This window comes from Channa argus, chromosome 2, assembly GCF_033026475.1.
Source record: "Channa argus isolate prfri chromosome 2, Channa argus male v1.0, whole genome shotgun sequence".
In the NCBI taxonomy this organism is placed as follows: Eukaryota; Metazoa; Chordata; class Actinopteri; order Anabantiformes; family Channidae; genus Channa; species Channa argus.
This window is the reverse complement of record NC_090198.1, coordinates 17,882,578-17,896,590: the sequence shown is the minus strand read 5'-3', so window position 1 is coordinate 17,896,590 and position 14,013 is coordinate 17,882,578. Positions and strand designations below refer to the sequence as shown.

At 38.7% G+C, this 14,013-nt stretch overlaps 2 protein-coding genes across 7 annotated transcripts in view; one reads left to right on the top strand and one right to left on the bottom strand.

Annotated features, from left to right (window-relative positions):
• LOC137122373 (protein TANC1-like) overlaps positions 1 to 2,762 on the top strand; it is a 34,407-nt gene extending 31,645 nt beyond the window's left edge. For all 4 annotated transcript variants that reach the window (XM_067496104.1, XM_067496103.1, XM_067496101.1 and 1 more), the window contains one exon: positions 14 to 2,762. In XM_067496104.1, coding sequence (XP_067352205.1) covers positions 14 to 1,376 — 1,363 coding nt within the window. In that variant the 3' untranslated portion in view covers positions 1,377 to 2,762. The remainder of the gene's footprint in view (positions 1 to 13) is intronic.
• A 603-nt stretch (positions 2,763 to 3,365) lies between these two features.
• On the bottom strand, positions 3,366 to 12,938 carry wdsub1 (WD repeat, sterile alpha motif and U-box domain containing 1). 3 transcript variants are annotated; one of them, XM_067496106.1, is made up of 13 exons: positions 12,712 to 12,938; positions 11,462 to 11,873; positions 10,528 to 10,715; positions 9,975 to 10,061; positions 9,425 to 9,518; positions 8,257 to 8,290; positions 8,099 to 8,139; positions 6,363 to 6,469; positions 6,214 to 6,231; positions 5,857 to 5,883; positions 5,271 to 5,450; positions 3,794 to 3,928; positions 3,366 to 3,652 (listed from the first exon to the last, which is right to left on the bottom strand). In XM_067496106.1, the coding sequence occupies exons 2-13, from the start codon at positions 11,857 to 11,859 to the stop codon at positions 3,501 to 3,503; spliced, it is 1,461 nt and encodes a 486-aa protein (XP_067352207.1). In that variant the 5' UTR covers positions 11,860 to 11,873; positions 12,712 to 12,938; the 3' UTR covers positions 3,366 to 3,500. The 3 variants fall into 3 exon arrangements, with proteins under 3 accessions (XP_067352207.1, XP_067352208.1, XP_067352209.1); XM_067496107.1 differs by lacking the exon at positions 12,712 to 12,938 and adding an exon at positions 12,521 to 12,696; XM_067496108.1 differs by lacking the exon at positions 6,214 to 6,231.
• Between the last annotated feature and the right edge of the window lie 1,075 nt (positions 12,939 to 14,013).

The following is a 14,013-nucleotide window of genomic DNA, read 5'->3' as shown; positions in this document are numbered from 1 at the left end:
CTGTCCTCCCTAGGCAGTTCGCTGCAGCGCTGGCAGACCTCCACGAAGCAGCACGACTCTGTCCATCCAACCGGGAGATCCGGCGCTTGCTGACAAGGGTAGAGGACGAATGCAAACATCATCAGAGGACATCCAACAATAACTCAACACAGGGTTACAACAGAGACCCTCACACCCACCACCATCAAGGCACAGAGGAGGAAACAGACATCTATTCACAAGGAAGTCTGGAAAGGCAAGTCCCTGAAGAGCAGACTGACGCAGAGAAGGAGGAAGACAAGGAGGAAGATGAGGATTTGAGTCTGCACTGTGGGAAAAGCCCAGAATGTTGGCCCCTCAATCCATATGCTCCAAACAGGACTCTTCCTGGAGGTGTTGCCTTTGGTGTAACAGATCAGGTGCCAGGTTTTCCTCAAGAGGAGTATGTACAGAACCAACTGTTTATGGATGCACCTGAACCTGTTCCTGCTAATAGCAGACAGACCCAGAACCAAGGCAGCAGGACTCATCACCACTGCCACTCACTCCAGGCAGGGAGCAGAGTCGGGGGCAGGCCTCTTTCTCTGTGCGGCCCCTCCAGTCCTTTGCCAGGCAGACACATCTCAACCTCTCTGAGGCCTGCACCAGTGCTGGGTATCGACATATGCCCTGGATCAGTAAGTGAACACTCTGGACTCAGCCCCACTGAGCACTACCACCCCCTGTCTCCTAACAGCTCCTCCCCACCTGGACCTCTCCAGTTGTACCAGCCCCGCTCCTCAAGCTTCTCCAGGGGCTCTGACAGACTCTCAAGCCACTCTGTGGCTTTGGATGGCCTGACTCTTGCTTTGGGGTCTGGTATGGAGGTCAGGAGGGAGGGTGGAGGAGGGGGCACAGCAGGCTCAAGGGGCTCCAGCTCCAGTCAGGCCTCCAGCGGGAATCTGTCAGATGGTGGCAGGCAGCAGGTCCTAGATGGCCCATGCCCCATCAAGAGCAGTGGTAGCTTCAAGACAAAACCCGAGCTAAAGCCCCGGCCCTTTATGGGAGTAATGGACAAAGCAGTGCGAGTCCAGGGCCAGCAGACCTCTGGCCTAAGCCGACAGGGAGGAGGAGGAGGGGTGGAGAGTTTCAGTATGTCTGTCATGGAGTTTCAAGGGTTGAACAATGAGTTCAAGCGTGCCTCCTTTCAGGAGCAGCTCTCTGGAAATCAGGCCAACAGCCAACAGGGTCGAGAGTTTGCAGAGCGGCTCCACCAGCGAGAGGCCAGAGGCACCACATCTTCCCAGCTTCGCTTCCCCGATGGGAGGCACAGACAAACAAGCCTAACGAGAGACAACCCGGCTCTGCATATGGCTCCCATCAAACCCAAACGCTCGTTTATAGAGTCTAATGTCTGAGAATAGTTTATCAAAGCACAGATAAAGGCTGTTTTCAACAAACCTTGTCCCAAATAAGGTAGCAAGGGAGACTGTTTTGAAAACAGATCCTTTCCCTGAGCCTGTTTTGTAGAACAATGCTGTTGCACTGCATTTACAATCTAGAACCAGTGTTCAACTCAGGCTACTACGCTTTGCTTACATGTCTACAGCTAACTAGTGTATTCAAGAAAGCCAGACATACCTTAAGTAGGGATTTAAAAACAAATAGTATATTGTCTCAACTTTTAATTTATTATATCAAATATAAAAGTCAGAGAATGTTTTGTGCACGAATATACAAGACCTCATGCTATTAGTTGCAGGATATGACCATTTCTATTGTCAAGTGTCTTTTAAAAAACATTTATATTTGTACGGTGTACACTATATTTGTAGATTATATATTTCCCTGTAAGTGGTTATCTGTCAGCATTACAGGCTTCAAAACAAATTACTTTGTGTACTTGAGATTCTTTTTCTTGGTACATTTGATAAAAGATCCACTGTATATGACATATTGGAAACTTCTTGGCATAATCTAATATTGAATTTATGGCTTCAATATTTACAGTATATGTTATTTATTTTTGCATAGCAGAGAACATATTCATATGAAGTGTTTATTGGTTATTTGGAGAGCATTTACACAATCAACGGTAAAGGACCTTAAGAGACTTCCTACATTGCTGTACTTTATGTCCATAGTTGTTATACACCCTTTGAGTCCTACTATGGATTACAGGATGTTGCCACATTATTATTGTGGTATAATAAAATATTAATCGAGGAATATGTTTCTACATCTGCTATTTTTAAAGTATACATTCCATAAAATGTTGCAGAAGCTTCTGAGGGTGTACGGATTCATAAAGCCTATTTTCACATTACAATTTAATTTAGGTCAACCAAAGTGTAGAAATTTCTGAATTTTTCCTTTCTGAATATTGCAGAAATATACATAATATTGTCATTAATTGCATGAAAGGTTGGATGTTGGCCTCCACAGGGAAGAAAACCTAAACTACTTTTGTCAAGCACAATAACCCAGTGATAAGCAAGCAAACTTCAGACAATGTAACAAACAGATTGCTCTTTGTTATAGTTTTCCAGCTTAATAGACTATTTGAAAAGGTCTATAGCTCTATGAAGCATACTGACAATAACATAAGAAATATTAAGGAATTCACAGAACATTAAAGGCCACCAAGGTTTTTTTTTATTATAAAGGTCTTTTTAAAGTCTTTAAGTGAAAGAAGAAAATTAAATTCCTACAGCAAACAGACATTAACAATTAACTTTAATTTAACTGTTAATGCACTGTAACCTGAATTAGAATGATGAACTTAAAAAATTTAACGAATAAAAGAGTAATTGTGGCAGTACTTAGTAACACCATTTACCAGCTATTAAGCATTGGGCAGAAATATTCAGCTTTGAGGTTGTACTGCAGGTTAGAATATTGCATACAGAGGGAAAATGGATTCCACCAAATTTTAGAAAAGTTTGGTTCAAATGCAGGATTAGCACAGGATGAAGCTTTTGTCCGTACAATCCCCTGACTTGAACGTATGTTTTAATCTGTGGGTAGATATTAAAGGAGTGTGTGCCTTTGTATAAATATCGAATACCAATTTTCTCTGACATTAAAGTGACCTGCATGAACAAGTGAGTGAAAATTCCTACATCTAGAATAGACAGACTCTTAAAGAGCTACACAGTGTTTGCGGGCTGTTACATCAGCCATCAGGAGGTATGACCAATAATCTGCACATGCTTTAATTACTGTTTTTTCTTTTTTCGTCTCATTTTATTGTTTATTTGTTGATGTTATTGTTGCTGCAGTGTTTATAAATATTTTGCCTTTTATATGCCAAAACTACAACTCTATGCATTAGCAACTACTTTAGCAAGCTGACTGTATAGGGTAAGGTCAGAGCGATCACCAGGAAAGATCAAATAATCAAAATGCTATTTGTAAACATTTATATAGTTTTTAGTTTGATTTTCAACTACAATGAAGTTGTTGGATACCTATGGCCACTGATTCAGATTTCTGCCTACTTCAGCCAAGCTGTTTGTGAAACACAGTTTTCAGAGGACTTTTCACTGGCTGGTCTTCCAGCGGCCAATAGCCATCTTCAGGGTGTGGTTAGGGGTGAGCAGAGTCGTCAGTAAGGGGAGGTTGGTCATGGGACTGGAGCGGTTCTTGGTATTGATCCAGCTTTCAATGGCCTCTCTTTCATAGGAGTAGCCATCTGTGAGGGGAATATCACATACAGATAACTTTTTAATTTGGAAAAACAAACAAATTTTGACTCTGCGGGTCACGAACGGACACCAATTTGTGTATTGTTAGATGAAAACTGATAAGTAGAAAATGTCCGATCGCTATTTACCAGCAGCAATGACAGGATCCTTCATTAGCTCTCTGGTGATTGGACAGAGGAACTCATCAGGGATTCCTGAGCACACTGAATCGCTCTTCAGCTCCTCCACCTTCCTTAAGAGTTTACTGCGCAGGCCAACTGACTCTATACACACACACACATTCACACAAGCAAAAGAATAAGGAAATATCCCAGAGGATCATGAAGACCAATCAAGATTTTGTGTTCTCTGTGTAAAATAGAAACCAGTGAAGCATCAAATGGAACAAGCTGAACTGACAAAATCATATATTTTAATATTAGTGTCATGGTTTCGAGCATTTGTTATTCCTGCGTGTAGCACTTTTCACTCTTGGATGGCAAACGTGAGCGTGGGTGAGAGTGAACATGGTGGGAACAGATCATGTCTGCTGACTGTCTGTCCATTTCAAAGTTAAATACTAAGCAGGCACTTGAGTGCATTTTTGTTTGAATACTGTTGTATTAGAAACACTATTTTGCAGATCCAGATGCTGTAGAAATTAGAAGACTAAGCAGCAACAAAATAAAGAGTTAACTACAGCTAAACACAAAACATTGTGCAGACTCCCTGGCAATCTAACTGGTACATCCTGTTTCATTTTATTATGTTGCTGCTTTGGAAGCCAAGTACACTTATTGATTTCACTCCCACCTTTAAAAAAAATGTCTGTTCTTCTATCTTCTATTACAGTAGATGTTTTCACTTAATGCTATCCTCCAAGTTAGTTCTTTTAAAAAGGTAGGATTCATGCCACAATGCTGAAAAAAAGAGCAATAGAAGGGAAGCTGTAACAGCACTGGAGTGGTGTAAACTGAGAAAGCGACTGATCGAGACTGTGGGATGAAAATGACGGCATGTCAACACAAACATCTGCAGACAATTATATGACGAAAACTGGCATCAACAACGTTATCACCCCTACTGTAGGTTTGTGGTTAGCGTTCTTGCAGAAAAAAAGAAACCTATCAAAAGTCTCATTTCAGACAGACTTGGAAATAACCAAGAACCCTAATAATATTGGGTGTAAATCCACTTTATACCTCACTGGAACTACTGTTTTGTTATGCAACCAATGAAATGCTCAAGATTAAAGTCAAAACTGCTGAAGCCCCAAAGCTGAGTGCTTTTTCAGTGCAGCCTAATAATATGTAATCTTGCTAAGTAACCCCCACCCCCACCCCCACCCCCCAACACACACACACACACACACACACACACACTTAACATTCATTCATTGCTTTAACCTTACTGTAATCCAATGTGCTGCATGTTATCATTGTGAATAAAAAAAATCCTAATCCACACATGACCATTCATTCTTAATACAGTACAAGTGTGTAATACCCATAAGATGTGGTTTATATTACATTTCAGACAACAGCAAGATTCAGGGGTATGAGAGAAAGAGGGACAGAGGAAGTGGCACTGCCCTCGCAGATTAGTAAACGAAGTTGTCTTCCTCACCTATGTGCAGCTCTGACGCCAGTGTTTCCTTGGTGAGACTGAGCAGCTCTGTCCCATCTATGTTGTTGGCCCTGAATTTGTCCACCAATGTCCTGAGGCCTTCTTCTGCCAGCCACTCTGACACGTCCTTCTCTGACCAATCACTGACCAGCAGCTTTGATCGGCCGGCCGACGTTCTGCCTGGGAGGGTGGGTCAAAGCAGGCTGGTCAGTCTTTGACAGCTGCAGCACCTTTTGAAAAATGGCTAAAATATTCTCCATGCAATATGCTGTAATCCTGCTGACTAATTATTGATCAGGGGCGGTGGCAACCACAGCTCAAATAATGATATAAATAAATGCCTGGAGGTATCATCGATATTTTCATTGCCATAGAGTGAATCTAAAAGCTGAAAAAGAGCTTGTACGTTACAAATAGAAATGCAAGTTTTATGTTAGCGCAAACAAGGATTTGACATACTGGTAAAAAGATAAACATTTCTTACATGACAAATAACTGTGCACATAATTTTATAACAACTAATGTCTCATTAATAGGCAGGAAAAATAATAGTAAAATAATTTATGGTAAGGTTTAGCCTATTTACCTTCCTTTGATGTCAGAGCAGGCTCCTCTAAAAACACATAAAAACAGTAACAGTAAACATGAGAACTGCAGTGTAATCTTTGAGCAAACTTGCCACAGTTCAGAGTGAAGAACGATTAAGGGAAAGAGAGCGATCTTCTACAAAACACCTGTGTCCTTCATCACAAGATGAAATGAGTTTGTTGCAAAACAATTAACTCACTATGACAGTAGCATGGTGCAAGGCACATTTTAGTTCTAGCAAACAGAATGCCAGCTGGGAATGAACACGGGAGTAATAAAACCTGATCTAGCACTTCAGAGTCTTACATATATACATATACATATAATATATATATTACTTAAGAAGAAAACTAACCAGGTAACAACTTCCCGCCTTTCCATTAGACACAAGGTGGAGGTGCAAAACAGAAAGGAGATACATAAATATATATTGCATGACAAGACATATGTATTTAATCATAATTATTGTTACTCTGTTGCAGCGGTGTGTGTGTGTGTTTCCACCGTGGCCACTGCATCCGTCCTCAAGCCTCCAGATGCATACAGCCTTATCCATAGACCCTGTTGCAATTAGTGGTGAAGTTGGAGAGAAGGCGCATGCTGTAACATACCTGCAGCAGAGAACAGTAATCAACTAAATGTTAAATATGTTACTTTTTGTACAGAAAAGAGTAAAGGAAGTTAAAAACACTTTACAACAAGATTTCTTAGTCACAAGCAAATAACTCAGTATTCCAATTTAAATTAAAAAGCCAAAACAAGAAGGCAAAACCGGAGAGAAAAATGTAAAAATAATTATCTAAAAGCATGGACACTCTGGACCAGTCTGCAGCTATGCAGCCCTATACTCATCAAGCTGCAACGCACTGTGTTCTGACACCTGTCTACTATAACCAGCACACAGACCACCACCACAACGTTAAAACCACCAGGTGGTAAGTAAGCAGGCAGGTCCATTCAAAAACATTTCGGCACCAAAGTAAAAAAAAAAACATTTTGGTCCCTTCTTTCATTGTTAAAAGGTGAGCATTACAGCTTTAATATGTAGCAGTGATTAAAATATTCTATTTCAGAAGGCCTAATCAGCAATGGCTTTCCCAGTCAAAAGGCTGCACTAAGACCTAAATACGTATTAAATTCAGACTGTCAGTAGATTCAAGTCGAGGCTGCACAACGTTAATGAGGACAATCTCTCTAAAACCTAAGCTGGTTTGCTCAGAAATGTTGATCCACACAACTGAATGAGAGGCATTTGCTAAATCAACCTTAAGACAGTTTCACACTGTTCACACAGTCTAAAGTCAAATGAGTTTCCTGGAGGCATTTTGTCAAGTGTGTTTGATATGCTTTTTCAGCATTTATTCACTTTCCCTCAACTTGCCTCATCTACTTCCCTCAAGTTAATGATTTTCTAAAACTATTTCTGCCACTGAAAGAAAGTGAGCTTGTTGCCTTTCAAATACTGGTGGGTGAATGGACGTTTAAATAGCACGTGATCATTCAGCAGCGGCTTTTATGCACATGTAATTCAATTCAATTCAATTCAACTTTATTTATATAGCGCCAATTCACAACAAAGTCATCTCAGGGCACTTTACAGAATGTACTACAATAAGTGTAAGGGGAGAGATGCAATGAGAGCAGTATTACCTTTTTTCTAAAAATGTCAAAAGCATGTTTTGTGATTACACAGCATCACAATTTATCACCAGTACAGTCTGCAGTTTATCTACCTTTACTATATCCTGTTGTAAATAAAGGGCTGGATGTTAAAAAATGATTCTCTATGACTTTTCATCAAATTCTGTCCAGTTATCTGTGGACTTTGTAAAAACAATAGGTCTGAGAATGCAGATATACTATAAATACCTATTTGCATGCTAATCATCTTTCAGTGGACTAAAAAAAATATGTTGAATAAATATGAAAAGAGAGTATAAACTTGTGTATAATTGTAATCAAAAGAATTACCTGCAGAGAAACAGTGTGAAAGACTTTCTTAAAGAAATCTGCACACCTCAGTTGTGCAATTGTATTAGTTTGAGTATGAGCAGTGGTACAGAATTAGTAAGTTATTATCACATTAAAAGTATTATCTCATCAATAATATGTTTTATTATTGGCTAGATGAGAGAGAAACTACAGTGTTCACTTTTGGGGATTTTACAAATTCATGCTTACATTAGGTGAGAAAATCTACTAAACAAAACTTAAACACAAAAATGTTAGGGAATATTTACCTCTCGTGCTTGTTTAGCGTGTAAAGTAAAACTGCATTTATCTGCAAACAGACAAAGAAAAATGATAAAGTATGAACATTATGCTATGTGTGGAGCAATGTCAAATAAAGTCTGGTAAAACCTACTACTACTCAGTAATTCAGTGAAAATGTACTTACGGCATCATAAATTGTAACTGTTTTGTCCACAGAGCTGAAGGAAAGAATGAAGGAAACAACCTTTACTATGTAAGCAATGCTTGAATTAACTTAAGTGTGGTATAGAAACAGAGCCTCAATCTGTATATTAAGAATAAAGCAAACCACGTCTCCCTCCAGTGGATCCACAAAATTACTGCATGCCTACGTCTGTGTCAATGGTGGCCTATTAATACGGTGTCCAGGCCAACAATCTATATTTTACAGTTCTTATTCTGTTCTTAATTTTGAATAAATCAGTTTCTGAGTCTTGATCTATTTAGAATCAAGAGGCTGATGGAAAATAAACAGATTTAGAATATGGCCCCCAGCCTAAGGTGAATGTGAAAGGGAACCTTGATGGTTTTACATTTTTTAAATATGTTTGCTAGAGCCTATTTCACAATTTAACCTATTAAATACAATCTGTGTATATTTTACTTTACACAGTGTACCAGAAAATTTTGTATTTTGTATCTTTCTAGCAGCCATTAGTAAATCTAAACAGATGCACTACATTGTGTCTGAGCTACTTTAGCACTGATTAATAATGCACCTGTGAGACTGTTTGTTTCCTTATTTGTGTTTGTGCATTCAAGTAAAATTCACTAAGTGAAAAAACAGTAGCCCTTGCAAAATGTAATGAACAGGTACCAGACCTTTAAATAACCAGTAAACTCAGCATTTGTCCAACCACACCAGTCAAAACAGCATTACTATTCGACAAGAAGTAAAAACAAATAAATCATCACTTTGACAAATTAGAAATTGTAATAGTGGACTAAAACTTTTATTTTTAGTCACGTGGCACATTGTGTAATACAGGGAAAAGAGTGGAGTGGATTAGGCCGATAAAGATATTTTTAGATAGTTGAGTCACACAGTAGATTACAGTTAATTGTGACTCAATTGGTATTAATAATATCTCAAAGCTTTTAATTCTTATCTTCGGTTACCTATGTTTTGCCTATAAACATAAACATTTTCTTGAAAAGCAAACATTTATAAAATGTCACTGCAAATCTGTGCTGCTATGAATGTTGTACAATAGTGACACAATAACCTAGGAGGCTTTATAACAGATTTTCTGTCAATCTAAAAGCCTACTGTATATATCTAGGAACATGCTGTCAGAAACTTAAGATCTTACCCAGACACAAGCAGCAGTCCATCTGAGGAGTATGCACAGGAGAGAACTGGAGCCGACTGGTCAGTTAACGTGTGCAGGAGCTGCATCTTATATGCTACAAGAGAGAAAAACAAACAGCTAGGCCCATTTTTTGGATACAGGCTGGACTGTGCTTTTAGAGATGTCACCTTGGTATGAATCCATAAAAAAATACGATTAAAAAGTGTCCCAAATGGGTGAGAGATAACAAAAAGGGAAAATGTGCACAAACACAAGTAATTAATAACACAAAAACCACGGGCCTGGACTGGTAGCTTCACTAAATTAAAACAAAAATGTACTTGCCAGCACCAGTGGTTTGTTTTGATGAATTGGTGCTGAAATATTACAAACCATTAACACAAATGAAGGATGTAATCAGCCCTCAGGGCATCATTATAGTTGGTACAACCCTGCACACATCAATATTCAGACTGACTACTCAGACTGGTCTCAGGCCTGCACAAGCTTTACAATCTTAGCAGATATCCATACAAAGTTGTAATATAAAGATAAAGATTTATCACTAAACCCTCAGAGCTGAACTTGGTAATAGCCCAGATTTTCAGGTGAGTGTCCTGCCCACAGGATGCCAGACGAAACTGCACAATTTGACCACCTATAAGACACAAACAAAATCATGTTGTGTGATACCAAATGCATCATATACATTACTCTACCCTTTACAAGCTTGATGTGAGGAAAACCTTTGGTACATGGGTAGATATTATTGTCTAAAAATTGTAAAAATATATCATACTATACAATACGTCAGGGGCCATTTTTCTGTAGATTGAGTACTTTCACTTTGGTGAGAATATTTATGTGCTTTTACTTAAGTTAGATTTTGAAAGTAGGACTTTAAGTTGTAATGAAGTATTCTATTACTGACACAGTACTTTGACTTGAGTCAATTTGTGCACTTTTAATAGTTCAGTTCGAGTGATTTTGGCAAAAAATATTTACATAAAAAGTTGACGTGAAAAAGCACTTGAACCATAGTGCCATAATGCCACCAGGATTGCCTGACAAAGTTGTGTGCCACAGAGAAGCTCATAAACAGTAGTCACAGTAGTCCTTCTTACCACTGAGGATACTGGGAGCAAAGGTGCAGCACGAGACTCCCAGGTCATGGGCGTTCTTCTCCGCGTGGAGCTGATTCATGTTCAGGTCCCAAAGACGTAGGTCCCCGTAGGTAGAGCCAGTCATGAACACCTGACTGCAGGGGCTGAAGGAGCAGGCTACTACTGTGGTGTCATTCACTGCTCTGGTCCTTAACAAAAACACCCAACGGCAGACAAAGTGCAGTTCAGTTTTTATTTAATTTAGCTTTACCATCACTGTTCAAGTATGATAATGAATGGAACTGTGAGAACTATACAAAGAACATATCATGTACAAATACAGAAAACATTTTAAAGTGATCATTAGCTTTTTTTTTTTATTTTATGTTTTCTATGTTTCTATGTTTTACATGTTTCTTATGTTTTATTCCTGCTTTTGATCTCCTTGTGTAAGCACTCTGAGATTTGTCGACAAATATAAAGCGCCTTATAATATAAAATGAATTATTAATATTATGAATTAACATTGCTGCCTGAAGAATTGTTTGCAATAAGGGTTCAGCATGTTGTGTCAAATGTACTGCAAAAATATTAGGATTTTAGAGAACAGATGGTTGCCAGTACTAACTATTATGTATCAATTTTTTAATGTATTATATTAAGCATTTGTGTCTTGTGCATTTTTAGCAATAAAACATCAATCAAAATTTCTCCGAGTTTTGCTTGAGCTAAAGTAAAAACTCAAAAGGTACTAAATTTATAAATGCGAAAACCGGCAAATATTTATATTTGAGAGGCTGAAACTAGCAACTGATAAATAAACGGATATAATTATTTGACAGTGTTGTAAAACATTGTCATATGAAAAACTGAAAACAGTGAATATCATTACATTTTCTGTTAATCAACTCATGATTTCAGCTCTACAACAAACACAGTAATCTCTTAACTTTACCTGCACAGCTCTTTGGAGGGGAAATCCCACAGAGCTAAAGTCCCATCAGATGCTCCAGAAACAAGGTGAGCAGAGTCAGGAGACAATGCACAGATCCTGACAGGGCTGCGACCAGGATGCTCCAGGACGGCCTCAATCTCACCCGTGGCCATGGACCAGACCACTGTGGTTGCATCAGTGGAACAAGAGGCGAGGAATTGTCCACAGGCACTGAAGCAGCAGCAGTGGACACTGTAGCCATGTCCCGACAGTGGTGAGAAAGGCATCTCAGAGAAGTCACTGGTGTTATAGACCCTGATAGTTTTGTCCCCAGAACACGTGGCCAACAGTTTACCCGAGAAGGCACACCCGTTGACATCGTCGCGATGGTCTTGTAAAGTGCAAATCAGAGACGTCATCTGGGGCTTGGTTCCTAAAATTCACAGGATGAAACTAAGAAATTATATTACGAAAATGAAAGGTGATTTTCCTATATCAACAAACTATGGAGACATAATAATATGTTCTTTTTTCAAAATAGTAATAACAATACAAACAAGTGATGAATTCACTGTCTAAGTGTTTGTTAGTGCAAACTATCTAACCTCAGACACTGAGAACCTTATAATATTATTGGAAGCAGGCTCAGATGTTGTCCCTGCACTGACTTTGGTACCAAAATTGTTCTTCGTGAACTGAATTAATGATTTTTAGTAAAAACTAAAAACACATGTTTTTTCTGAATCTATTAGGCTCGATGTCAACACGGCTGAACTTGTTTGTAATTTCACCTTGTGAAAAAAGTTTAAATGATTCCCACAGTATTTTCCAGTAGACTAATTTGGGATATTTAGGGTGCACAAACCAGATATCTGAACACGTTCCATAGTGCTCTAGGATTGTGATCGGATTAATATCTGAAATATTTAGCAAATTATCAGATATTTGCAATCGTAAATACACTATCAATTAAGCAAACATTTTGAAACACACTTTATAGTTTACAGTAGCTCAATCAAGTTCAGCAGCGAAAATAAATATAGACAATGACTGGACTGTAACCCCAGCTGACTGACAGACCTAGATTCACAGCTGCTGTTACATGAGCACCAGAGCCCAGAAGAAACCTTCTTCATGATGATATGTCAAATATGAAATTTCAGCGCGGCACCAAACGACAGGGATGACAACACGAAAAACAAACTGAGCTCGTAAATAAGATTAAATGCTTTAGCAACAGTAGGTACAACTAAGTACAGCTGGGTTTGTACCTTTGTCCGTCGAGCTGCACGCTTAGATAAATATTTGTTTACTTCCTCATCGAACAGCTGACCGTGACGTCAAGCGTTGAACGTCACCAATTCTCCGTCGCAGTTTTAGTCATTTTAGATATCGAGAATGAACAAATACCCCTGAGACAAAGCACTGAAAAACTTCGTTCTGTTGCAGTTTCCATTTTGTCTCAACATGAAAACTATGTTCCCCTCATCTCACATGAGATATCATTGGAAAGGCCAGGATGCCCTCTATTGAGCACATCGGGACTAAGTAGGGTAGCTCAAATGAGTCAAAAAACATAAAATATGCCCACTACAGAGGACATATACGAATAGGCTGGGTCTCAGGAGGGTCCCTGTTATGATATTTAAAACTCCAGAATTCAACTGCAGATATCCATACATGTACTGAGAGTATCTGTTGATCGTTTTTTTTTTTTATCGTTAAAAAGTTCATTGACTATCCACGGGTGTAGATAGCGTCTCTTCTAGTCAGATGTAAATTCTTATTTGTCAGAATGGCAGAGATATCTGCAAACGTGTTCTTCTTAATGCAAATTGTGTTTCCAGTTATCTGAAACGTCTTTCTTTTAGTCAAACAATTAAGATATCTTTAATCTTTTAAACGATGGGTATAAGTGATAATTTTAACATTAAATTCGCTAGATTGGATATCTCAGATATTCAGAGTGAATATTCATATCAAATATTCATATTCTGGATAAGTGCAGTAGACTTTTTCCTTGGAAAAACACCCATTTTATATATCTACAATGCAGTTGATACTAGTCATAATTTTATTTTCATATATTCATTATGAAAAATATATCCATTAACAGATATTCACAATACATTTGTATAAATCTGCACTTGCATCAGTTTTTGTTATTATCCTAATTATAGATATCCTTTATTCAGCACTTTATTGAAGCCCCTTTGGCAGCAATTACAGCCTCGAGTCTTTTTGGGTATAATGCAACAAGCTTTGCACACCTGGATTGTAAGATTTTCTTCCATTCTTCTTTGCAAATCCTCTCAAGCTCAGTCAGGTTGGATGAGGACTCTTGGTGCACAGACATTTTTTAGGTCTCTTCAGAGATGTTCAATTGGGTTCAAGTCAGGGCCCTGGCTAGGCCACTCAAGGACATTCACAGAGTTGTCCCTAAGCTCCTCCTGTGTTATCTTGGCTGTGTGCTTAGGATCATTGTCATGTTGGAATGTGAACCTTTGGCCCAGTCTGAGGTCCTGAGTCCTGTGAAAACGTTTTTTATAGAAGAGATCTCTGTACTTCACTCC